A 25,986-nucleotide genomic window follows, 5' to 3' on the forward strand; every position below is an offset into this window, starting at 1 on the left:
GAGGTGGGCAGGGGCCATAAAAGGGAAGACAGCCGGGGGGCTTTCCTGGGCTGTGCCCATGGGGCATGGAGCCTCCTCTTAGCTGTCTGTGACGTCCAAGCAACCCTGTGTTGCCCCAGGCTACCTGCACACTCCGGGATCTGCGGATCTTCCACTTCAAACAGCAGCTCATCATGGATCTGGGCCACCAGCCTGGCAGGGAGGGAAGGAGTCACCCTGGGAGGCCAGGACTGTGGGGCGGGGGCCACCAGCCTGGCAGGGAGGGAGGGAGTCAACCTTGGAGGCCAGGACTGTGAGGCGGGGGCTCAGGGGCGCATGCAGAGGTGGGGGCCCATCCCCAAGGTTTCTGAAAGGTGGTTCTGGCACTGAGGCCCAAGAGGATGTGGCTCCGTGAGGCATGAGCACCACTGCCTGAGGTCACCCACTGTCACCAGGACAGCTCTGGGGAGCTGGGAGAAGGGGCAATAGGGAGACAGGCTGGTTGGAAGTGACTGGTCAGCTGCGAGGAAGCAGGTGGCACAACCAGCAGGAAGGGCTGGGTGCCCCGTGTCCGCCCCACCCAGGTTAGTCCCGTCTGAAGTCTGGGCAGGGATGGAAAAACAGCCCCTTGTGAACTGTTGTGGGGGCCCTGACATGGGCCGAACCTCGAACATCATCATGGGTTCTTGCGCCCTCAGGGCTTCTCCGAGACCTCGCTCTGGTGAGCATCCAGCCAGCCCCAGCCAGGCCCCAGCCAAGCCCCACCCTTCCCCAGCCTCCTTCATGGAGCCCCTCAGGTGCCCCTCCCAGGGCGTCAGCAGGGAGAGCAAGTGGGACCCGAGTGGAGGAGATTCAGGGGAAATGCACTGCCAGGGGCAGGTCCCTGGGGTGGGGCTCACAGATTCAAGTGCAAGCACAAGGCGGACAGGTCATGGCTCCAGGCAATCAGCTCTTAAGGGCCGGCGCCACGCTGGCCACACAGACCGCACTGGGGCTGGATTCGGCCAGGGTGCTGCGGCTCCACATGCTCCTTGGAAACGGGTGACACACACCTTGGGCAGATGATGCCTCAAATCTTGGTGATGTGAGACCTCTGCTGAGGCCTGCTGCCCCCAGACCTACTGCCAGCCTCTCCTGCGAGGTGGACACAGGCAGCTCGCCTTGTGCCCCCGGGAGGGGACGTGCGGCGTGGGTAACTTGCCCCCGGGAGGGGACGCGCGGCGTGGGTAACTTGCCCCCGGGAGGGGACGTGCGGCGTGGGTAGCTTGCCCCCGGGAGGGGACGTGCGGCGTGGGTAACTTGCCCCCGGGAGGGGACGTGCGGCGTGGGTAACTTGCCCCCGGGAGGGGACGTGCGGTGTGGGTAACTTGCCCCCGGGAGGGGACGTGCGGTGTGGGTAACTTGCCCCCGGGAGGGGACGTGCGGTGTGGGTAACTCACAGGATGAGCTGCTGGGAAGGATGGGGTGTCAGGGGGTCCCACGCACTCTGTCCTCTGTGTGACCTTGGCTCTGTCTCCTGGATCAAGTCTTCAGGGGCAGGGGTCACATCCTATCTTCGCCCCTGCTGCCCGTCCTTGGCTGGCACAGATGGGCACAGCGGGCCCAGGGCCCTAGGGAGCTGGTCTGCACGGGAGTCCTCGCCGGGCAGTAGTCACGGGCATGTGACGGAGAGCCCCAGCTGGGATAAGGGGCAGGCTTCAAGCCCCAGGGTACAGGTGGGCTGTGCTGGCACTTTCCACAGGGGATGTGGACTTTGCAACAGAGATTTCCGGTGACCTGCCCCAATCTGCCCTTCCTCTCTTTCTTCATGTTGGCCCCTTTGTTGCTGGGTGGGGTGGAGGTGGGGCTGTGTCCTCAGCTACAAAGGACATTTCCCAGGCTCTCTCTCAGGCAGGGTGGCCCAGGACTGCATTCCCTTCAACTTCCAAGGAGGCTATTTTTTTTTTCCTTAGCAGGGAGGGAGGTAAGGAGTGGGAAGGAAAAGAGACTCCAGGGAAGTCCTAAAAGGGAAGGCTCTTTAAAGGGCTGACTGTAAAGGGCTGCCAGGGGCAGATGCTCTTCTGACCACTACGACTTTCTCCTTTGCCTGCAAGGTGTGAGGGCTGGAGCAGCCACCTCCATCACAGCACCAGGAGGGAATGGCCAGGGAGCCAGAGGGACTTCGGTCCTGCTGCTCTGAGCCTCTGAAACAAAGCAACCACTGTTCTCTGGACTTCTCATGATGGGAGAAAAATCTGCCTTCTGGAGTCTGAGCTGCTGTAGCTTGGGCCTGTGTTCCTGACGGCCAAGTGCACACCCTCCTGGGTATACATCCACAGGACACTACGTGGGCCCAGACAGCGGTACAGTGGTGCTCACACCCTCGAGCAGGCTGCCCCCAGGGAGGGGGAGGTGGGCCTGTGCTTCATGTGCAGCCTCTGGCCAGGGGCCGTGGGCACTGCCCTTCCAGAAGTCAGAGGGGCGATAGAGCCCCAAGCTGTCAGCACCAGCAAGCTTGTCTTCAACTAACTTCAAGGCCTCGGGCAGAAGTCTTTGTCTCCCAAGAGGACTTACTTTTCAAATGGGCAGAAACCTCAGAAAAGGCACTTGTAACTTTTTCCAGATATAGCAGAAGCAGTTTTCACACTTCTTGAAATTACATTGTGAAATTCTGAGCTGCTGGTGTGGCAGGAACCTAAGAATAGGTGCAGTTGTCAGTCACTCACACATCATTCTCGCAGCCACTGAGACATGACCACGCTTCTAACTGGGAAATGGGGCACAGGTGAAAGAAGAAGGACGTCTGTCGTCTTCGTGTGGGGTGGATGAATGCAGGGCCTTGGATCCTGTTGTGTTCCGGAAGGGAGTGGACCTCTGGTGCAACTTCTCATCCCTGTTCCTGAGAGGGGTCGGCCACAGAGCTGCCGTGTTCTGCATCTGGATGGCCTGACTGAGATCACTGCACCAGTAGGAGAATGTTCCGGAAGAGCCTCACCGCGTTGCCTGTCTGGGTCCTGCAGGGGCAGCTCCCTTGCAAGGGATGCCCCCAGCCCTGCTGAACTGCTCTGTGGACTCATCCTGAGTGTGGGAGCATGGTGGCCTCATGCAGACCCGCCTTGAGAAGGCCCAGGGGAGGGACCGTCACAGCACTGACACGTTCTGAAACCCAGGAAGGCCTTTTCATAAAGGGCCTGCACCAGAAGAGACAGACAGGACAGCCGAGCCATGGCACAGAGGCCTGTGAACGCTGGCCACCGGCCTCCTGCTCTGAGCCCAACCTCTCTGGTCTTTTTAGGATCTGGACCAAGAGGCACAAACGAATGCCATTTTCCTGTCACAGGGACTGTGGGTGGTGAATGCGGACTGTCCTGTGGCCCCAGCCCACCTGGGCAGACCCTTGGGGTGGCCAGATGAATCTTCTTCTTCTTTTTTTTTTTTTTGTTAGACAGAGTCTCGCTCTCGCCCAGGCTGGAGTGCAGTGGTGCGATCTCAGCTCACTCTAGGGGCACCGTGTGCCTCCCAGTGATCGAGTTTCATGCCTGCTGCTTCAGGGAGAGATGCCTGGCCACACTGAGCCTGCACCCGTCCCTTCCAGACGCCATCCACAGCCTTTCACATTACTCCTGGAAGAACAAATCGCGTTCACAAAACACAGACCATGTGCCCAATATTCCACACGAGTCTGCTTTGCATTTTGCTATGAGAAGCACTTCCTCGTGACAGCCAATGGCTGATGACAGAAGGATGACCAGCGAGTAACTGCGTTCCTGAGTAAAAGTGTCTGTGTCCAGCTTTCAGAAGGACTCAGTCAGCAACAGAGAGAGACCTCAGCTCCTCACATGCCAACTTCCTTTATCAATTCCACAAGGGCTGAAAGTGAACCGATTTTTTCTTTTTTTGAGGCAGGTTCTTGCCCTGTTGCCCAGGCTGGAGTGCAGTGGTATGATCATGGCTCACTGCAGCTTTGAACTCCCAGGCTCAGGTGATCCTCCCACTTCAGCCTCCTGAGTAGCTGGGACTACAGGTGTGTACCACCATGGCCGGCTTTTATTTTGTAGAGACAGGTTTCATTATGTTGCCCAGGCAACACATATGTTGTTCACAAACTTCTGAGCTCAAGTGATCCACCCAACTCGGCCTCCCAAATGCTGGGATTACAGGTGTGAGCCACTGCGCCCAGCCTTGAATCAACTTTTCTAGACTTGCAGTATCTTAGAGGCAGGACCACCATTTGGCTTTCAGTTCCTGCCAAGATGGAAACTAGCACAAGCTGCTCATATCCCAGGAGAAGCTATAATTTACCTGCAGAAACTGTGGAAGTGAGCGGGATGCATGGATTTCAGGACACCATGAGACCACTGTGGGGCACTAGAGGCTGCCTGGCATCAGTGTATATGCGTATATGTGTGTGCATGGGTTGTGTGCATGGGTGAACACGTGTGTGGGTGCATGTGCTTGTGTGTGCGTGTGTGTGCACGTATGTGTGCATGTGCATGTGTGTTGGGAATGAATGCAGATGGCAGTGAGATGGGGCAGGAGAGGACTGAGAGTGAATCTTATTTTTTTTTCTGTTAGAGTCTTGCTCTCGCCCAGGCTGGAGTGCAGTGGTGCGATCTTGGCACACTGCAACCTCCACCTCCTGGGTTCAAGCGATCCTCCTGCCTCAGCCTCCTGAGTAGCTGGGATTACAGGTGTGTGCCACCACACCTGGCTAATTTTTGTATTTTTAGTAGAGACGATGTTTTGCCCTGTTGGCCAGGTTGGTCTCAAACTCCTGACCTCAGGTGATCCATCCGCCTCCGCCTCCCAAAGTGCTGGGATTACAGGCGTGAGCCACTGTGCCCAGCCGAGAGTGAATCTTCTAATGCCCCACTCCTGCCTCCTGACCACTGCAGTTACTGCAGAAAGCAGCACTGAGAGCCCACAGCCCAGTGAAGCTGCAAGCAGAGTCCCTGGGGCAGTGCTTAGACCCCCACGGGACTGGCGCCAAGAGCTTGAGGGCTCTTAGGGTGGGGGTAGGAAAACGTCCATGGTGTGTCAGAGGGCGAGAGGCCCTTCGGGGACTGACACTGTGGGGGGCTGGGGCAGGTTAGCTCCCAGAAGGGGCTCCGGGACTCCTGAGGGGATCCTGCACAAGGAGAACGAGGAGAGGAGGTGTCTGGGTCACCACTTGCCAGGCCTTGGCTGGCAAGGAGGAGGTGGCTGGGCGAGGGCTGCTTGTCCCCTGGCCACCCACACTCTTGAGGAATGTGCCCTGGGGGAATAACTGAGGCAGGGACAGAGGCCTGAGAGAGCTATGGCCTGGGGGGCAGCCAGGTCGGAGCCCCACCCCCGCCAAGGCACGTATGCATGTTGGCTCTGGGCTCGGGGGTGGGGGCAGAGCTGGGCGTGGGGCACACTGCCTGGCACTGGTGGCAGCAACAGGTAGGGGTGGGGGCAGAGCTGGGTGTGGGGCACACTGCCTGGCACTGGTGGCAGCAACAGGTAGGGGTGGGGGCAGAGCTGGGCATGGGGCACACTGCCTGGCACTGGTGGCAGCAACAGGTAGGGGTGGGGGCAGAGCTGGGCATGGGGCACACTGCCTGGCACTGGTGGCAGCAACAGGTAGGGGTGGGGGCAGAGCTGGGTGTGGGGCACACTGCCTGGCATTGGTGGCAGCAACAGGCAGGGGTGGGGGCAGTTTGGAGTCCCCAGGGTCCTGCTCAAGGGGCTGAGGGGTTCGCCTGCCTCTGGGGTGGGCAGCCCCAAGGGGTGCCCCTGTGCTGTGCAGACACCCCGAGGAGGAGGGGTCTGGGGGAGACAGCATTTCTGTCTGGAGAGGCCTCATCTGCACTCCACGCTGGTGGATGGCTGGTTGTTGTCTGCATGCCTGCTGTGAGTAGCCCCCATGGCCTTCCATGGGCTGAGAGCCTCAGGAGGGTACGGGGGCCCGATAAGCAGAGATGGTGATCAGTCAGAATCACGAGCCCCGAGGGGGTCTTCCCACAGAATACTAACCCTCCCATCCAAGCCCTGGGAGACCGCCACCCACTGACCTGGCCGTCAAGGTGTGGGAAGCAGCCACTGCAGTGAAGACATGGATCATGGCCAGCTTGCAGAGGTCAGCAGCAGAGCCTATGGGGCGCGTGGTACTGTCTTGAGGTCCCATGGCACACGGTTCATGGTGCACTCAGCATTCTGCACCATCGCCACAGCTCTCACGGTACCTCCACACAGAGGTGCTGGCTCTGAGCTGTCTGAGTGCCAGGGCCACAGATGACTGCAGGCAGACACTTTGTTCTTGCTCCTCCCGCCCTCTTGCTCCTGCAGGGCACCTGGGTTTTGGGTGCCTTACTCCTGGAGGCCTCACCCCTGCCAGGCATGCATGGGGAGGATGGAAGGGCCTAGGCCAAGTGCCAAGGAACTGAGCTCCAGGTCTCCTAAACCCTAGAAGCCTCAGTTTCCCACCACAGAGATATGGGGAACAGTACTGCCTGGGCCCAGCTCTTGTGGGAATCATCCAATCATCCTAGCTACAAAGATGACCGTGTCCCTTCATGCCTCCTGACAGTAACTGCCAGGCAGGACATGGGTAGTGTAAGCTCCTGCAAGGAGGTTTGTGATGAGCAGGAAATACCGCAACAGTGATCGGTGGGTGCCACCCAGCCCTGCGGCTGCTAAAACCCAAGAAGCAAATGGACACAGAACTACAGGTAAGAGGCTTCTGGTACCTTGCACCACGAAGTTCACTGCCTGTCGCTCTGCTTGTGCCCGGAGTTGCTGGTCATGAGCGTGAATCCTTGGCAGGGGTCTCCTTCTGCCCATGATGGACACCACACAGCCTGAGTCACACAGAGCAAAAGTAGATGAGGGACAGAAACAGGCACCACAGCAGGTGCAGCTCCCTCGGGCCAGGTCCAGAGGTCGCAGAGGGACAGCCGCACTGCAGTGCAGACTCCAAGCCTCCCCTGGGCCCTTCGGGTCTATCACGGGGGCAAGTGGGCCCTGCAGTGGGAAAGCGAGGGTCTGCGCTGGGCACTCTGCACTTTTTTTTTTTTTTTTTTTTTTTTTTTTGAGACAGAGTGAGACTCTGTCACCCAGGCTGGAGTGCAGTGGCGAGATCTCAGCTCACTGCAGCCTCCTCCTTCTGGGTTTAAGCAATTCTCCTGCCTCAGCCTCCTGAGTAGCTGGGATTACAAGCACCTGCCACCATGCCCAGCTAATTTTTTGTATTTGTAGTAGAGATGGGGTTCCACCAAGTTGGCCAGGCTGGTCTTGAATTCCTGACCTCAGGTGATCCACCCGCCTTGGCCTCCAAAGCGCTGGTATTACAGTGGGGAGCCACTGCCCCTGGCCACACTCTGCACTCTCAGCTCTGTACTCTCCTGACTTCCAGCTGCACCTGGATCTCACATAGGACGAGGGAGGGCAGGTTTTGCAAAGCCATGTGGAGGCCTTGGGCCCAGGAGTAACTCTGGACTGTGTGGGATGGAGGAGAAAGTGGTCAGCCCACATCCTCAAGGAGGGGGATGTCTCAGTCAGGTCCAGACCCTGGACTGGGCAGATCCAATCTTGAGTGGCCTGAAGTGTATGTAATTTGGGGGCTCTTTTAAAGAAAATGAACACAAACACACTGTGTTAGCTGACTATATTCCTGACCAGTGAGGACTTCTGCTTTAACTAGGTGTGAGTGGGAAATAAATCCTCCACTTGTGACTGAGGATGAGAAGAATTTCCCACATCTATAATAATCATGAAAGTGACAAGGGATCGAGTACCTACTACATGCCAGGCAATATACAAGATTCTTAAGAGGGACTGGCAGTGAGAACATGAGAGATCTTCTGCTCTGACTTGGTCCCTTTCAGCTTCTGCTGCTTTGTCGGTCTAGTGACTTTTGACTGGATGCTGCGCACTGTGAGTTTTATGTTGTTGAATGCTGGGGTGTGCTGTCTTCCTTCTGAGGGTGTTTTGGCAGGCTTAAGTTACTTGCCAATCATCTTGACCCTTTTGAGGTTTGCTTCTAAGCTTTGTTAGAGTGGATTTGGAATAGCTGTAATCTAGGGCTAGTCTAGACCTGCTTCTAAAGTGTGACCCTTCTGAATGTCCCAGGTGTCTAACAAGGACTCTCCGCTCTGGATGGTCAGAACTCAAACATCTCCTAGTTCCATGTGAACTCTGGAATCATCCGGATTACTGCTCCCAGCAATTTTTGTGCCTAGTCCCACAGCGTTTCACTCAATGTATGCGTATCTTAGTGTTCAAAAACAGACACAAGGGGGAATTCCTTGAAGATTTACAAGGCTCTCTCTCTCTAGCTCCCTCCTCTCTGACACTCTGGCTTACAAAATCCAGCTGCATCTGCCTCCCAAGCCTGGATCCACGTCTCCTCCACTCATCCAGACCACTCTGCAGTCTGCGTGGCTCCCCCTCCACACGTGGGCTGTGCCTCCAGACACAGGGCGTTCTTAGGACTCAACTCATTTGCCTCTTTTCTCTCAGAAACAAGAGCAATACGCTACCCACTGTCTAGTGTTGGAAACGGCTGCTCCAGATATTTTGCCCAGTTTTCTGGTTCTTCACGGTGGGTGCAAACTCTGAAGCCAGTGACTCCCTTGTGGCCTAAGGCAGAAGTCTCCTGACTCCATACATTTCAAACCTCATTTTTCCTCCACCCAGTGCTTCCGGTGCCAGTGCCTGCAGCTCCTGTTCATACTCGAGGTGCCTTCCGGCCCTGGCCCTTTGTGGTGATGCTCACATGGCACCTATGCTCCTGGAAGCCACTCCTGTGCCAGGATGGCTAGCAGCACACCACACACAGAGAAAGCAGGGGACCACAGGAACACCAGCAGGAAAATCCGCATTAAATGAGTTGCCAGCTCAACCGGCTGTGGCCCCACTGATGCCACCTGGCATAGAAAGGTGTGTGGTGGAGGAAGAGCGGTGGAGGCAGCAGTCCTAGCCGAATGAAGCTGAAACACTTTGTTTTTGACATGTTTACAAAATGTAGAAGGACGTGAGCACATTGCAGGGCCTCTCCCAGGGCCTTGGGACGGCCAGCGTCAGAGTGAGTCTGCTCCAGCCCGGGCAGCCAAGTGCCCCGTGGAGAGCACTGACCCCTGAGGGCTGGTGGCCAGAGAGGCATCTGAGATCCCAGCTGGCTCCTGAGCTTTTGATGCTTCTTTGACATCTCTTACCTGCCATTCTCTCTCCACCCCTCCTCAGTTACTGTGTTAATGCCTGCATGCTTCTAGACTATTCTCAGGGGTGGCTTTGACTGCACCTCAAATCTCTTTCCCACATCGTGACTGGAATCATTTTGAAGGACAAAGCTCAGGTTCTTTCTCCACGGAGTGTCATGTACGGTCTGGGTTTACCCAGCCCTACCTGTTCTCTGGCCCACCTGCCCATGCTGGCACTCCTCCTGGCCCTGTCTCTGCGCAGGTCGCCAGCTCCATGAGGTGGAGGCTGGCACAGCTCCCTTGGGGCCTCTGCTGCGGCTCTGTTCCTCTCACACCTGGACGCCACCTTCCTGTCCTTGTCTGGATGCTTGTGGGTTTACCATGTCCCCCAAGGACTGTAAGCTCCACGGGAGCAAGCTGCTTGTGTCTCAGGCGCTGTGGAGGCTCCCCTTCTGGGCTAGTGCGGGCTGTGGCACAGATGCTGCCCACCTGCTCGTCTGCTGTGAGACCAACAAGGAGCCTGTAGCATGGCTGCCTGGAGCTCTCGAGGCTTGGGCACGGGCCCCAGAGTGAAAAGTCATCAACGAGTCACTGGGAGAGGCTCACGGAGAGGGTCCACGAGGCTGCCACACAGACACTGCCAGCACCCAGAGGAAACAGGCTGCAGCATCTAAGATGCTGGTCCTGCTGAGGCCAGCTCTCTGGCTGATTTCCTCACTCCCAGTGAGTGCTGAGTGCTCTTCCTGTGCCTGTCATTCATCCTCCTCTTTGTTGTTGATTTCATTAATTTCTGCTCTCCCACTGATTTCTTCCTTTTTTCCCTGCTGCTCTTTTCCAGATTTCTTGTGTAGAACACAATTCATTTATGCCCACAACTTTCTCTTTCTTTAAAAAATACTCCTTTAAAATATTCCTTTATTTCTAAATGAGGCGTCAGCTTAGCCACATCCCAGTTTCTGATGAGATACTTTTACTGTAATTTACTTCTAACATTTTTTGTCATTTTCTTAGGATTTCTTTTTTTAATCCTAAATTATTAGGAGTATAATCAATTTCCAAATAAGTAGGTGGAAGGATGGCTACACATACTCAGACATACATGTATGAAGCCACCTTTTCATTGCACTGTGGTCGCAGACTATGTCCTATTGGATATTCTTTGAAATTTGTTTGGGTTTCCTTCATGACCTGATTGTGGTGATATCTATAAATATTCCAGTGCTTTTCATAAGAATCCATGTTTTCCCTTTCCAGGTGCAGGCTTGTATCTGTTTTTACCTATCTGCCCATCCACCATCTAGTCACTCAAGTTTGTTCACTGTGTTGCTTCAAGCCGCCCAGACTCTTGTCCCTTCTCGTGTGGAACCTTCAGCCTTATTTGTCCAAGAGCTGAGGATTCACCCAGGCCCCCAAACCAACCTCAGGACCCAGGGCCCGCCCACACTCCAACCATGCAGCTGTCCCCCCATCCTCCCACAGAGGGTGGGCAGGGAGCAGGGAGCTCTGGTTGTGGCCAACTCACCTGTCTGGTGACACTGGGCAATAGCTGCTCGGGCGAAGTCCTTGATTTTCTTGTACTTCTGCAAAAAACTCTCCAAAAACTGGGCAGCTTCCTGAACAGGAACTCCAAGGCAAGCAGCCAGCCGCTCCTTCCCTGTCAGTCAGAGAGACGCATGTCAAAGCCTCACTCACACCAGCCATGACGGTGTGCATGGGCTCAGTGAGTCAGGTCCAGCTGGCAGCACTGGTCTTTTCTGATGGGTTGGGATGGAGTTGGCATTGACTTTACAAGCCAGGTGCTAGGTGCCAATCAATCGGGACTGGGGCCTGTGAAACATGTATTTATTCAGTGATACTGACTCAGTGCCTGCCAGGTGTTTCAGGTGATGTGGTGATGAAGTAGACATGGTCCCTCCTCCCAGTGCAGCCAGTGGGAGATCCAATTCCAGAACTGCGGAGGTTAGAGTGGGGCACAGAGGAAAAGAGGAAGGGGAAGTTCCATGGCCAAAGTATGAGAAAATGGTGCTCAGGAGTTCAATATTTTGTTCTAGAAGATGCAGGTGTTCTTGCGACACTGCTGGTAGAAATGTCTCTGGTTGGGGCCAGGCAAGGTGGCTCATGTCTATAATCCCAGCACTTTAGGAAGCTGAGGCGGGCGGATCACTTGAGGCCAGGAGTTCAAGATCAGCCTGGGCAACAAAGTGAGGCCTAGTTTCTATTTATTAATAAGAAAAGAAAAAAAGGACTTTGGCTGGGCAGTGGCTGAGTTCCACAAGCATGTGAGCAGGTTCAGTGACCACAGAAGCCTGGGTCTGGGCCCTGTCCCACCAGGAGGTTCTGTGTGGCCCTGGGGATGTTGCCTGACCCACATTAAAGCCCGTTTCTTCACTGTATATTAGGAACAAGAGCCCTTATCCTCAGCTGGGAGCCCCATGAGCTAAGGCATGGGAAGTTCTAAGCAGTGTGTGGTTTCTACTTGGTACTCAATATACACTCATTCCCTCCCATTTTCCTCCAGAAGGAATAATAATGTAAATAGAGAATGAGGAATCCATGAGAACATCATCCCTTGCTCGACAGTGGGATCCTAGGGAAAGCCTTGGCCCTGGGGAGTGCTGTATCCTTGGAAGGAACCCCAGAGAGACAAGCAGCCTGAGGACCTGCCTTCCTGGGGGAGCATGGCCGGGACCAGCAGTTGTCTTGGCTGTCCTCTGTGATAGGTAAACTCTAGGATTGTACTAGAGGGTGCTCCAGGGACCTTTGGACAGGATGGTGCAGAAGCATGGCCCAGGGGGTGAAGGTGTGGGGTCTATGAAGACCAGGGAAGAACCCTCTGGAGGAATGGGACCGACCGGTCTCTCTGATCCAGCCCTCCTTTCAGCCAGGCCACTCCTGGCCCTGGCCAGCTGATGGTGTAGCAGCTCTGGACAGAGAGAATATTCAAGTCTTAGGAGAGTGAAAAGGCAGGTGTTTGCTTCCATTGCTTTGCCAGCAAGAGTGGGAAGGTCTGGGGTGCCCTGTTCTCCCAAAGTTTATCCCGGCAGAAAGGGATAAAGTCATAGTCCTTCTATGCCCAGGACTGCCTGATGAATTGGCACCATTTGGCTGGAAATGAAAAATCTCCAATATCTCTCTTAGGGCTTAAGATCTATTATTGTGATATATTCACAAATAAGTTATGTGTTTTGCTACACTTTGCTGAAATAATTCATCTATGACTCTTTCTTTCTGTCAAATTCCAACCACCATCCTCACCTAGTGCCTCAGCTATGGCACTACAATGGAAAATTCCATTGGCTCTCAGAAAGAAATCAGATGGTGGCCAGATACACAAGGCTGGCCAGATGGGACTTTCTTTGAGTATCTTCTTAGACAAGTCTTTTCTCACCTCCAATCTGCTGTTAAGCCCATCTGGTGAATTTTTTATTTCGGATATATAGTTTTCAGTTCTAGAAATTCCATTTTAGAATTTTATTTCTTGAAGTTTTCTTTTTTTCATTTATTAAGAGCATATTTTCTTTTACTTCCTTGAGCTTAGTTATTAATAGAAACTTTAAAATCCTTGTCTGTTAATTCCAACATCTGGGTCATCTCAGGATCTGTTTCCATGATTGCCTTTTCTCTTGAGTATGGTTAAGCTATTCTGTTTCTTCCTGTTTAGGAATTTGGGGTTATATATTGGATATCATGTATGATATACGTAGAGTTTTGGATCCTATTATATTCTTCTAAGGGGTGCTATTTTTTTTTCCTTTTGAGACAGTGTCTTGCTGTGTTACCCAGGCTGGAGGGCAATGGTATGATCATAGCTCACTGCAGCTTTCAATTCCTGGGCTCAAGCAATCCTCCTGCCTCAGCCTTCTGAGTAGCTACAGATGTATGCCCACCGTGCCTGGTTAAGGAGTACTAATTTTTTGTTTACACTTTTTATATATTTATTTTGAAGTGTTTATTTAGGACAAATGGTTTTTTAAAATGTATAAAAATAATTCACATATAAATCCAACTTCTATATTTACATGGTCCCTTAAAAGATTTTCATTTTATTATCATTAAAAATGTATTTCAACAATCTCCACAGTACTCTCAAAGGTCAGGAATTTTAAGATTTTCTAATAGAAAAATTTTAGTATTTATCTACAGAAAAATAATGAAACTAGGAATTATATCGTATTTTAAAATATAATGTCTCAACTATGCTGTGCCACATAAGAATAATCTTCACACTAAACTATAATAATTCCAAGTGCTGGCATTTTCGTTTATGAACAAAGCACAAAAATATCTCATAGAAAAAAATATTTCATCATAAAAAACATAGAAAATTGAATGCTTCAAACAAAAGTATCTGAGGTCTGATTTCACAACATCCAGTTTCCATATCCACTTTGTAAACATATACTCAGTATAGGTTACCAACTTAAATAAAGCCTGTTATCACTGAAAGAAGACATAGTTTAAAAAAAATTCAGTGCAAAAATACGCATTAGCTAATCAACTGATCTACAACAATTTTCATGAAAAGCACAATTTGAATCCCATAATATAAAGTGATCCTCTAAGACTTTAATTAAAAATAAAAAGCTCTACAACAGCAATCAAGTTTTCCTTTTGTTACTATTCTCTAGTAAATGCTTTTTTTAATTAGCTTTTACAATGTCATCAGGTGATGCTGATTTGAAGTCAAATGGTATTATCTCTACAAGAGGACTTATTTCTTTGTCCTTTACATCTTGAACTTGTCTACTATAAAGAAAAGTCTTATAGAGGTCAAGGGTGCATGGCTTGCAGCTTTTTAGTGGGTAACGAAGATACAGTGTTGAGGCAAAAGCTGAAGGTCTAGCAGCAAGGGCCTTGGTCTGAGACAGAGAAAAAGGTGGTTTCCTAGTCTGACAGCCTTTATTGTTTTTCTCATTATCCTTAGCAAAATTGGATTTCTTCCCTAGCTTTGAACTTAGAACTTTAGTTTGTGATGAAGGAGCAATGGATTGGTCTACTATAGGCTTTGGAAGAAAATCTGGGTTTTTTTATAAGGACCCTAAGATCAATATTTGAATCTATTCCAGGAGACCTCACTTCAGATAAACTGACCTCAAAGGACTCTTTCTTAATCTGAGAGTTGTATACATCAATTGTTTCTGCAATCAATTCAGAAAGTGACAAATTCTCAAGGTCTCTTGTGGGAGAAGCTTTAGGAAATGCCAATGACAACAGAGATCCTGTTAATTCTGATATTCCTGGTGAAGACTGACAGTGATTTGCTAATTGTGACAGGGGAAAGGATCCCAAACTTAGATCTGTGAAACTGACAGATGACTGGTTACAAAGGTCAGACAAAGTAAAAGCACTGGCTTATATTGTTTTCTTTGTGTTCCTGAAACAGTTCAGTAAGGGATGGACTTTCACACTGAGAAAACTGCAAATTATCATTTTAAAAAATGTAATTCTTGGCACTTTGTTCAACTAAAGAAACACTTCCAACTTCAGTTTCTTTACTAGCATTTAAATTATCAACAGTCATATTTTCCAACAAGCTAGTTAAGCACAAAGGATTATCTGAACTTCCTAAACTGTCCTGTACTGGAATGTTTTAAAAATCAGATAGTGAATTACTTTGAATATATAAAGAATTATTCAGTGTTGTGCTCTTTATCATTATGGACTTTAAATATAGTATTTCTTTGAATGCAGAATCATCTTTGGAAGCACATTCAGATGGATGAAGTCTCAACAAATCAGCATCTAGGTTCTTTGAAAGCAGACTTTCCAGACTGTCTGTAGATGACAATCTGACTGATGGCTGACTTTCACAGGAATCTCTTGACATATCAGGAATTAAGTTAGCTAGTGAAAGTTCTTTTGTTAACCTACATGATTCTGGTTTCTTTTCACTTTTAAGTCTGTCAAGTTTCTTTTTCCTATGGAGTAAACAGTGACTTGGAACTGAAGAACTATGAGATAATCCATATTTTCCTACTGAGCTAGAAAAATCAAAGGGTTTGCTACTATAATCCAAATGATTTGCTGACTGAGGATAAGAACTTTGAACATTATCAGCTGAAACTTCAGAAGAAGAAAATAAGACTCCTTACCTTTTGCTATCTTTCCTGTAGATACTCTTCCCTCATTCTTGTCCTTCAAATTCTGCATGCTATCTTGTTCCAGAACCTCTGACAAAGACTTCTGCACATCAAACTTGTTCTTCAGAACTGATTCAATCAATATTTCATCTGGCACAGCATCTCCAAGTACCTTCTCTCATGTGATCAAGGCATGAATAAAAGCGAGCTTGATTAAATCCACTGAGCTGATGGTTCGAAACATAACTGAACGATTCTTTCAGATCTTCATGATCGTATTCTTCTATAGGCTCAACGGAAGGTTTGTCACGCTGTGAATAAATAAACTGAGCAGCTGTTGATGGCGAAATACAAGAATCATCCTCTACAGACTGGCCATGGTGATCATCATCTTCAAGATCTTCATCGCAGTCACAGCCTCGAACATTCCGATGCTGGGCCATGACGGTGGAGAGGGCGTTTGCTACAGCCCCTTAACTCCTTCCAAAACACTCCGCTTAGATACTGATAAGGTGCCAGCTCAGGAGTACTATTTTTAAAGGGGCACTTAGTTTGGCTAAAATCAAACTCTGTCTCCCTGTAGTGGGAAAACACTGAAATCTCAGGTCAGTCCTTTTTGCCTTGGCTTCTGGGTTGTTTGAAGTCTGTCCCATTCATGCATAGTTAGGGGTCAGCCAAGGATCTGAGCAGAGTTCAAACCTAGAATTTGGCCTCATTTCCTGGCTCTCTTCTTTCTAGAATTTCTCATTTCACTTTCCAGATCCTCTGGTTGTCCAGAACTCTGTCCTCCAGTTCTTCAAGCTAGTAGGATTGTATGTTCTAGCAGAGTTTCTGTCCCCACAGCATCAACTGAGGTTTGCCTTCAGGTGAGGGTCTATAGAATGAGAAATTCACCAGTGCCATTCCTTTCTTCCAGGTGTCAGCTGACCTCCAATTTCTGTTGCTCTGGTCACTTCCCAGTGCCTCTGGGTAGTTGTCTTTTTATACATTTTCCACAGTTTATAGTTGATCCCTGTGTGAGGGCTGCTCCAATGGGAGCGACTTGGCCATAACCAGAAGTCATGCCTTGCTTTCTAAATACTTACGGCCAAGGGAGAATCCCTTTCCTTTCTTCTATGGAGCTGTCGGGATCTCTGAAGGGCAGCAGGTGGCCCCGGTCCCCAGGCATAAAGAAAGCCTGTCCACAAGAGAGCAGACGGTGTGGTGGCTCCACAAGCAGCAGGGACGAGAGACTGAGATGGAGCCTGAGGGACTGGGAGGCCTTCCAGGCCCTGGATCCTTGCTCCTCACTCCTTGGACACCCTTAGCAGTGGGACTGTCACACTCAAAGGCCACTGTCCCTTCCCCAAGCAGGACGGCTTTTGGCTCTGTGGGGACTTCTCTGTCCCATGCTTCCTCTGGACTGCTCCTTCTTTTCATAGAACTTGTCCCCACACTGTGATTCCGTTGATCCTGTTTCACACACAGGCCCTGAGAGATCTGCATGCTAGGGGCACTAAGTACTCCATACCTCTGAAATCCTACACGAACACACAATTTGACTCTTCCCACAGACGGCTAACCCTATCCGGTGGGTACACGTGAGTCTGTGTGTGTGTGTGTGTGTGTGCGCTACAATTTGACGTTTAGCAGGGACAGTCTTCACTCCCTTCACTCCCTTTTCTCCGAGTGCTCTTCTGCCCCACACATATTGCTAACAGGCTTTCACTCCTGTTTATGTCTCTAGGGCTGAGCAAGTGCCTGCACATAGTGGGCCTGTGGGAACGTGGGCTGGTCTAGCTGGAACAGACCTGACATTGAATCCTATGCTGCTTTCAAAACTCAGCTCGGGTATTGCTGCTCTGGGCCAGCTCCTGGACTCTCCCAACTCTCCCTGGGCTGGGTCCCTCCCCTGGCTCCCTTGGCACCAGGGACTCCTGCAGATGCACTGATGGCACAGTGCTGTGTGCCCAGGCCTCCTCCCGTGTCTCCTCTGACAGGTGCGAGCCCCTCGGGAGCAGGCACTGAGCCAGGCGGCGTGCCCTCAGCACAGGCCTGTGGGTCACATGATGACTGGATGTGGAGGCAAGCTTCAGAGTCATGGAATCATCTGAGAAGACCCAAGGGTTTGACTCTAGGAGCCATAAGCACTCAGAGCAAGACCCGAGGAGTCAAGAGCTGCTTCCAGGAGAAGGCAGGTTCCTGCTGGGCTCAGCAGCAGCTGTGAGCAGGGCCGTCAGGCTGGGGACGGACATTTGAATTCAGTTGACTGATGGAGGAGCAGTGAGCCTGTGAGCCAGCCTCTGGGGTCAAGGCTCCCGGACAGTGGGTGCTCTGTTACTCCGTGTGTTCCCTGCCAGCTCCCCCACAGTGGCTGCAGGGACTGAGCACACAGACCCTGCACCATCTGGGGCATCTCCCCTGCCTCTCACAAAGTCCTGCTGCCTCCTCTGCTGTATTCATCACAGTCTTCACAATAGTCATGTCACCGATTTCTCAAGAATGTGTAGGAATCATGCCTTGCCCCATGCCCTCAGCATTTGTGGGCCGTTCAGAGGTATGTTATGTGAAAACACGTCACTACAATCCGCTGAAAGCTGGTAGGTGCAAAGCTCCTCTATGGAGTTTCCAAAGCGCCCCAGCAGCCTGGGAGGCCTGGCAAGTTGACTGGCTTCCTCAGTCCCAGCTCATGTGACAAAGTTTCAAACACAAGGAGAACAGAGACCAGCCTAAGCCCACAGCAGTGGATACACAGTAATTCCAGCTGTCAAGCCAGACCGGAACAATGGGAACAGCAGAGCCGGAGGCTCAGGGTGGGAACCCTTGTCACTGTCACAGCTAAAAGCAGCCAAATTACCCTTTTCAACATTATGGCTAATGACTCAGTGCTTATTTACAAAATGTAGCTCTTTTCCTCTCCAGAAAAAAAAAAAAGTGAATACTCCAGAAGGAGCCAAACGGGTGGCAGAGAAGACCACCTTTTTCTGGGTAGGTGGGGGCATCCATCCTGCCAGAGGACAGCTGCCCCACGGCAGGTGCTCAGCACTCTCATTCTCCATCCCTCCCTCCTAGCTGGATTTGGGATGGCTGCCCCCGCTGGGGACAAGGCCGGGGCTGCCACAGGAGACCTACAGAAGCTGCTCAGTCACTTGGAGGCATTTACTGACATGGCACAGAAGTGAAGTAGGACTCAGACGTAACGGCAGATGACAGAGATGAGAGCTGACTGTGTGCCAGGTATGGCCCCATCCACCCTATGAAAGCATTTTCCAAGGAGGAGATGGCACAGGGAGGCGGAGGGCCTTGCACAAAGCCACACAGTCAGGAGCTGATAGGGTTGGGGATCAAGCCCAGGCTGCCGGGCCCAGGACTGGGGAGGTGATGTCCTGCCGGCAGAGCAGAAGCAAATGTTATGTTTGCAACACAAGATGCAGCAGGATGCAAGGCAACAAACTCCCATATAATTTGGCAGAGTGATGCCTTCCCCCAAGACAGAGGCCCCAGGGAGGTTCAGGGGTGCAGCACAGAAGAGGCTGAGAGGAGGAAGTGGGCCAAGCAACTCTGAGGAGAATCAATCCAATGTCACACTGCTGTCACTCACAGAACCTAGTTCTTTAAAACAAAGTTTCTTAGTCTATTTTCCAAAAACCATGTATACAATCAAAATGTTTTCAAAAGTGGAGCTGAGACCACCAAGTCCACTAATTTGTTCCTGTGTCTTCTCTGTGCCAGGCAGTGAGCTAACATCATGAGCTCCTATCTTTGAGGTACCCATGTTTGAGCTGGGGCATGAGACCATGAACAGGCGAGTGGGTGCAGAGCTGGTGTCTCTTGCTCCCTTGCTGGTTTGAAAAGCAGAGCTGCCAAGATGTAGGCTCTGCCCAAGGCATGAGGCCCATGTGGCAAGGAGCTGAGACCACCTCTGGCTGACAGCCAGCAAGAAACAGAAGCCAGCCAGGTGCGGTGGCTCATGCCTGTAATCCCAGCACTTTGGGAGGCCAAGACGGGCAGATCACTTGAGGTCAGGAGTTCAAGACCAGCCTGGCCAACATGGTGAAACCCCATCTCTACTAAAAATACAAAAATTAGCCGAATGTGGTGGCAGGTGCCTGTCATCCCAGCTACTCAGGAGGCTGAGGCAGGAGGCTTGAGCCCGGGAGTTGGAGGTTGAGCCAATTTTGTGCTCAATGCAGTGAGCCGAGATTGTGCCACTGCATTCCAGCCTGGGGGATAGAGCAAGGTTCTGTCTCCAAAAAAAAAAAAAAAAAAAAAAAAAAGAAAGAAACAGAAGCCAACAAAGTGGATCCTTCCCCAGTCAAGCCACAGATGTGATCACAGCCCCAGCCAACACCCTGACTGCAGCCCCTGCAGGGGACCCAGCTATGGCATGCCCACACCCAGAGAAACTGTGAGATAGTGTGTATTATTTTAAGTTACTACATTTGTGGCAATTTGTTACCTAGAAATGGGTAACAAATACTGTGGTTGAGGAAGATTGCACAGGGGAGAGTTGAGCACAGGTCTGCAGAAGTGAGGGATGGGTTCTGGTGGTACAGGGGCAGGTGTTCCCATAGAGGGAAGAGTAGTGCAAAGCTCTGAGGTTGGAGCTGGCCTGGCTGATTGGCTGTGGTTCTAGACAAGCTATCCATCCACAGTTTCGGGGTGGGGCACTCTGGACGCTTGTTCAACGGCACCACATTCTCAATGGAGACTGTAGGGCAGCTCTTAGGGACAATCTACTATGTGCTTGCCCCGTTATTCTTCCACTGAAGCTTGTTTGGTTTTGCTGCCTTTCTGTGAATAAACAAAGGGTTTCCATGGCAGGATGGTGAATCTTCTTTTCAGGGTCTTTGCACAAGCCCTGCTACTCAAAGAAGAACTGATCACAGGGAAAAGGAGGTCTGAACAGGCTTAAGAAGGAGCTGGCTGGCTGGGGAAACTAGGCCATGCTGATTCAGCATGACCCAGGGCCAGAAAAGAATTAAAAAATCCCAGACAGCCCATGTCAGGGAGTCCAAGGGAGAGTAGAAGAAGGGTGAGTGGAAGAGAGTAGAAGGCCTGCTCTGACATGGGTATTGGGGCTAGGGAGTAGGGGGAAGGAGGGAGAGGAGCAGAAGCAGGAAGGGAAGCAAAAAGGGGAGGGGAGGGAGAGGCTTGCAGAAGAGGCCCCAGGCAGCCCAAACCTCTGGCCTTCAGTCCTTCCTGGCCTAGCCCCGCTTTCTCCTATCTGCTACCCCTGAGATTGGACCCCTACTGCTCTGCTCCCAGCCCAAGGCCTGGCTCTGCCCTCTGTGGGGTGCTTTGGCTGCATGGCCCAGCTGGGTGAGCTCTGCCCTAGGGAGATGGGGTGCATGTTGAGATGTGGCAATGAGTCCAAGTGCTGCACACCTTGAGGCTATCTAACTTTATAATGCCTTGGCATGTGTGTGGACGAGGGTCTCCTCGAAGGTCTCCAAGCACAGCAGTGGTGCCTAGCACAGTGGTATGGTGTAGGGGTGGAGCCAACGGCTTGGTCACACTTGACCTGCCCACCTCCGTGGCCTCCCCTGAGAGGCTGGATGTGACTCTGAGCAGGTCAAGGCATGGGGTGCTCTGGCCAGTGTCTGGTGACTGCAGGTGTCATCAGAGCATAAACAACACCCAGGGACTCACAGATGATTTCTGAGGCACAGCCACATTTAAACACAGGCACACAGCCGCCAGCTTACAGGTAACCCCGAGACCCCAGCTCCCGGCCCGCAGCCTACCTGCTCCATAGACCACCGCGTACACCACCTTCTTGGTTTGCTCTCTGTCTGCGTGTGTCACCTGTTCCACGGGCACATCCTTCCTGCATGGAGAGACCATGTGTGTTCAGGCACAGGAGGCACTGGCAGTGCAGGGCAGACAGTCCAACCACACACCCCACCACTGTGCTTCCTCTGGAAATTCCTTATGGTTTCATGGTGGCCGGCACACTGGCAGGGGAGACATTCCATACCTGCGGTGTCAGCTCGCCAAGGGCCCCAGGCAGATGCCTTCAGTGAGGCTGCAGCAGCTGCTGCCAGCCAAGCACCACCCCACGTTCCCAGGTGTCCACAAATCAAAACCCAAAACTGCTTTCACCAAAGGCATGCCCATCCAACTTTAGGAAAGCCCGTTCCCCATATTGGGGTGCCTGGGCCTGGGCCACATCTGTGTCTGCTGCAGTGGGGGAGCTGGTTTCTAGGCCTATCTAGTCCCACTGCTTGACTGGATGAACAACTCTGCCCTGGCCTCCCACAGACAGAGGCCATGGGGGTGAGCCCCACCCTGGAGCTACAGCATTCAGATAGAATAAGGATCAACTCAGCATCTGACTGGCATCTGAACCACAGCAATCTCCAGAGATTAAAGCTGAGACATCTGAGTAGCACAGGAGCTCCAGAGCACTCCCAGCACCACCAAGAGTCCCTCCTCCTCCGAGAGCACCTTCAAAGGACAGGCAGCCTGACATGTGCCCTCGGTCCCACCTCCTGCCTGCTGCTTTTGTAAACATCCTTATCATCTACACCAGGCTTCCCTGATGGAGTGGGCATCTCAGATTCAGAAGCCGAGAGAGAGAGAGAAAGAGAGAGAGAGAGACACACACACACACACACACACACACAGAGAAACAGAAAAAGTAACAGAAACTTCTCCCAATCTGTTCTGTGGATGGCTTTGTGCTGGGGCCTCCTTCATTGCTTAGCCAGGATTTTCACAGCTCTACCTTAGCCTTCACTTCCTACTTGCACTGAGCATAGAGACCAGCCCCAGGTGAAAGCTCAGGTCTTCTTAGATCTTTTCTGAGCATGCAAGCTCTCTGCGCATGTATGGTGCTTTCTACATTTCCCGGTATCCACAGGTACTTTTGAATGCCCTAATTTCCAAAAGCATCTCTCTCCTCAGTTTTTCCTCCAGAGCTTTCAGTGCTTCATTGTTTGCCTCAACTATAATTTTTAGCTCCAGGAAGCTGCAAGTTATTTGCCTTACAATGTTTCCAAGCAACATCTGCCACTCTTCTGCAGCAAGTGGGTTCTGAGTTAGGTGAAACAATGACAAGTGCCTGTGTCAGCCCTTCAGGCAGCCACCAGACTGGTGAGAATAAATACCCACTTCTTTTCGAGTAAGGTGTGCTCTGCCTCCAGAAGCAGGGACCAGGTCCCATGCTAGGAACATGCTGCTGCCTTCAAGATTGGGGGGTGGGAGGAGGGCAAACAGAGTCATCACCAGGCTCTCCTACCATTTTTTTTTTTTTTTGAGACAGAGTCTTACTCTGTCACCCAGGCTGGAGGGCAGTGGTGCGATCTCGACTCACTGCAACCTCTGCCTTTTGGGGTCAAGTGATTCTCCTGTCTCAGCCTCCTGTGTAGCTGGGATTACAGGCACCTGCCACCATGCCCAGCTAATTTTTGTATTTTTAGTAGAGACAGGTTTTATCATGTTGGCCAGGCTGGTCTCAAACTCCTGACCTCGTGATCAGCCCGCCTTGGCCTCCCAAAGTGCTGAGATTACAGGCGTGAGCCACCACACCAGGCTCTCCTACCATTTTTTTTTTTTTTTTTTTTTGAGACTGAGTCTCGCCCTCTCGCCCAGGCTGGAATGCAGTGGTGCAATCTCGGCTCACTGCAATCTCTGCCTCCCAGGTTCAAGCGATTCTCCTGCCCCAGCCTCCCAAGTAGCTGGGATTACAGGCGCGCGCCACTATGCCCAGCTAATTTTTGTATTTTTAGTAGAGACGGGGTTTCACTATGTTGGTCAGGCTTGTCTCGAACTCTTGACCTCGTGATCCGCCCGCCTCGGCCTCCCAAAGTGCTGGGATTACAGGCGTGAGCCACCGCGCCCAGCCTCTCCTACCATTTTTAAGTTTTTTCTTATTTTTCTTTTTTTAGAGGTAGGGTCTTGCTTGTTCCCCAGACTGGTCTTGAACTCCTGGTCTCAAGGGATCCTTCTGCTTCAGCCTCTCAAAGTTGAAAAGCTGGGATTACAAGCGTGAGTCACCATACCCCACCTGCCTTTTTCTTGATTCAGCATTTGCTTGGTTGCTGTAAACCTTTGCCTATTTTTCAAAGTTTTGATGAAGTTGGTTGAGACAGTTTTGTTAGATTTTTCAATGTTTCTTTGGGGGACAGGCCCATGGGGCTGTGTACCCCACCATTCTTGCTGACATCCCAGACTTCACTGATTTTTTGCCACCTAATTTCTAAGTACCAATGCATTTCCAGTTTTCCCCCTTTTCCTGCTGTGTTAAGCTATTTTGCCACCTTGTTTAGCTACCCTTAAACTTGGCATTGTTAACAGCTATATTTAGATAAGAAGCAAAAAGCCAAAATGGGCTGGGTGCAGTGGCTCATGCCTGTAATCTCAGAACTTTGGGGGGCCTAGGTGGAGGGATCCTTTGAGGCCAGGAGTTCGAAACCAGCCTGGGCAACATAGCAAGACCCCGTCTCTACAAAAATGAAAAATAAAAAATTAGCTGGGCATGATGATATGCCCCTGTGGTCCCAGCTACTTGGGAGGCTGAGGTGGGAGGACTGCTTGAGCCTGGGAGGTTGAGGCTGCAGTGAGCCATGAGTGTGCCACTGCACTCCAGCCTGGGCGACAGAGTAAGACCCTGTCTAAGTGAATAAACAACTACATGACATTTTTGTAGACTATTTTATAAAATATTTTTAAACTTAACCAAATGAAAATGTATCATAGAGGTCTTGGTAAGTTTAGATTGATGCCAGGTACATAAGCAAGAGAAGGAGCTAGAATGATCCATGGGTAATGGGTTAGCACTGGAGACATCAGTATGAACTCATGATAAGCTCCATGTTGATGCACATGGTTACATAGAGAAATATCTAAAGATGTGTGTATACACACAGGTTGGCATGCATGCACAACTTCTTGTTCTGTCAGCTGAGAGGGCCTAGCAGCAACCTGCTCAGTAGCAAAGAGCACCTAGCACCAGAACTTGGCCTTTAATAACCATTCTCCAGTAAAAAATGGGGCTCCTTGGAGAAATGGCTGATTCCAGGACTGGGGCAGGAAACATACAAGATGAACCTGGAATATCTTTTAGTGCCAGAAAGCAAGGAAGTGATAAATGTGTGTGCACATGCACGTGCGCGCGCGCACACACACACACACACACACACACTGAAGAGGTTAAGTCAAGGGACACAGGAGCCAACTGAAAGAGGTCCCAATGGCCAAAGCTGGAACAATTTAAGCAAGAAAACAAATAATAAGCTGGATTATAGCTATCCCAAAGTAAAAAATAAATGTTCATGAATCCATACGAATTTGGATTCAAAGGATTAAATAAATAAATGGGAGAGAACACAGATCTCCCACACAGAAGAAATCCAAATAATGTATATAGATACCCTGTTCTTAAGAAGACAAAGGGTAACCCCCAACTCCTTCATTAGAGGCTATGCTTAGTGACTTGCTCTCAAAGGGTACCATGTGGAATCGGAGTAGAAGAGAGTATCTTTATAGTAGAGAAACCTGACAAACACGCTGTCACCCAGGTGACCCAGGTCAGCATCAGCAGGGGTAAGTCCTGTTGACAGTGCAAGTCCCTGATTCAGTGTGATGGGAACGGCCCTGCACCTCTGTGCTCTTCCTCCCTCAAACCTCAAATCCCAGTCTAGTCATGAGAAAAACATCGGACAAACACCAGTTGAGGGACATTCTACAAAATACCTGACCAGTCCTCCTCAAAACTGTCAGGGTCATTGAAAACAGGGCAAGTCCAAGAAAGTGTCGCCATCAAAAGGAGCCTACAGAGACTGTGACTAAATGCAGTGTGGTGTCATGGAGGGGGTCCTGGAGCAGAAAGGGGACAGCAGGGAAAGACTGAGGAAATCCAAGTCATGTGTGGACTTTAGTTTATAATAACATACCAGTATTGGGTTCATTCATTGTGACAAATGTACCATATTAATGGAAAACATTCATAACAGGGAAGCAGGGGTGGGATATATGAGAACTCTTTGTACTATCCTTGCCATTTTTATGTCAATTTAAAACTGTTCTAAAATAAAAACTTTATTTAAAAAAGTGATCCAGTTCAAGACCAGCCTGGGCAACATGATGAAACCTTGTCTCTACTAAAAATACAAAACAATTAGCCAGGTGTGGTAATGTACACCTGCAGTCCCAGCTATGTGGTGGGCTGAGGCAGGAAGATCACTGGAGCCCGGGAGGCTGAGGCTGCAGTGAGCTGAGATAGTGCCACTGCACTCCAGCCTGGGTGACAGAGTGAGACCCTGTCTCAAAAAAGAAAAAAAGAAAAGAAAAGAAAAAGAGAGAGAGATCCAAAAATTATGCTAGGGTTCAAATTGTTTATATGGTATGACTTGATTTTAAGTCATAAAATTGCAGATAAATACTGGGGGAAAGCCCACAAGTAAGTCTAGTGGGCTTATGGAAATTTGGTTTTTGTTATTTTGATAACTGGTATTTAAATTTTTTGTAACCAATGAAAATTATAAAGAAAAAATTAGCCATAAAAAATTCCACGGTAAATACAGGAGAGTCAATAGCTTTCCTACTAGTAATAAACAGAAACTACAATAAAAGAAAAGGACCACACTCACAATAGCAATAAAAACCTCAACATACCTGACAATAAGTTTAAGAAGAAATGCACCAGACTTTCATTAAGGAAGGGGGCATTAAAGGACACAGTGGAAGATGTGCTGTGCTCCTGGACAGAAGAATACAACAGTGAAAAGACATCAACTTTGCCATATCCAGTTTTACCTTAGCACACTTTCAATTAAGGTATCGGGAGGACTGGGGGGTGAAAA

The 25,986-nt window shown here is 50.6% G+C and overlaps 1 protein-coding gene and 1 pseudogene across 3 annotated transcripts in view; both read right to left on the bottom strand.

Annotated features, from left to right (window-relative positions):
- The window catches only part of POLN (DNA polymerase nu), a 171,051-nt gene that overhangs the window by 3,411 nt on the left and 141,654 nt on the right, over positions 1 to 25,986 (bottom strand). For all 3 annotated transcript variants that reach the window (XM_063603673.1, XM_055111138.2, XM_063603672.1), the window contains 5 exons: positions 20,926 to 21,008; positions 10,642 to 10,773; positions 6,669 to 6,779; positions 5,994 to 6,072; positions 125 to 192 (listed from right to left, as the gene is read on the bottom strand). In XM_063603673.1, coding sequence (XP_063459743.1) covers positions 125 to 192; positions 5,994 to 6,072; positions 6,669 to 6,779; positions 10,642 to 10,773; positions 20,926 to 21,008 — 473 coding nt within the window. The remainder of the gene's footprint in view (positions 1 to 124; positions 193 to 5,993; positions 6,073 to 6,668; positions 6,780 to 10,641; positions 10,774 to 20,925; positions 21,009 to 25,986) is intronic.
- Positions 10,786 to 20,918, bottom strand: LOC117979903 (uncharacterized; annotated as a pseudogene).

The sequence above is a fragment of the Pan paniscus genome, chromosome 3 (genome assembly GCF_029289425.2).
Source record: "Pan paniscus chromosome 3, NHGRI_mPanPan1-v2.0_pri, whole genome shotgun sequence".
Taxonomy (NCBI): domain Eukaryota; kingdom Metazoa; phylum Chordata; class Mammalia; order Primates; family Hominidae; genus Pan; species Pan paniscus.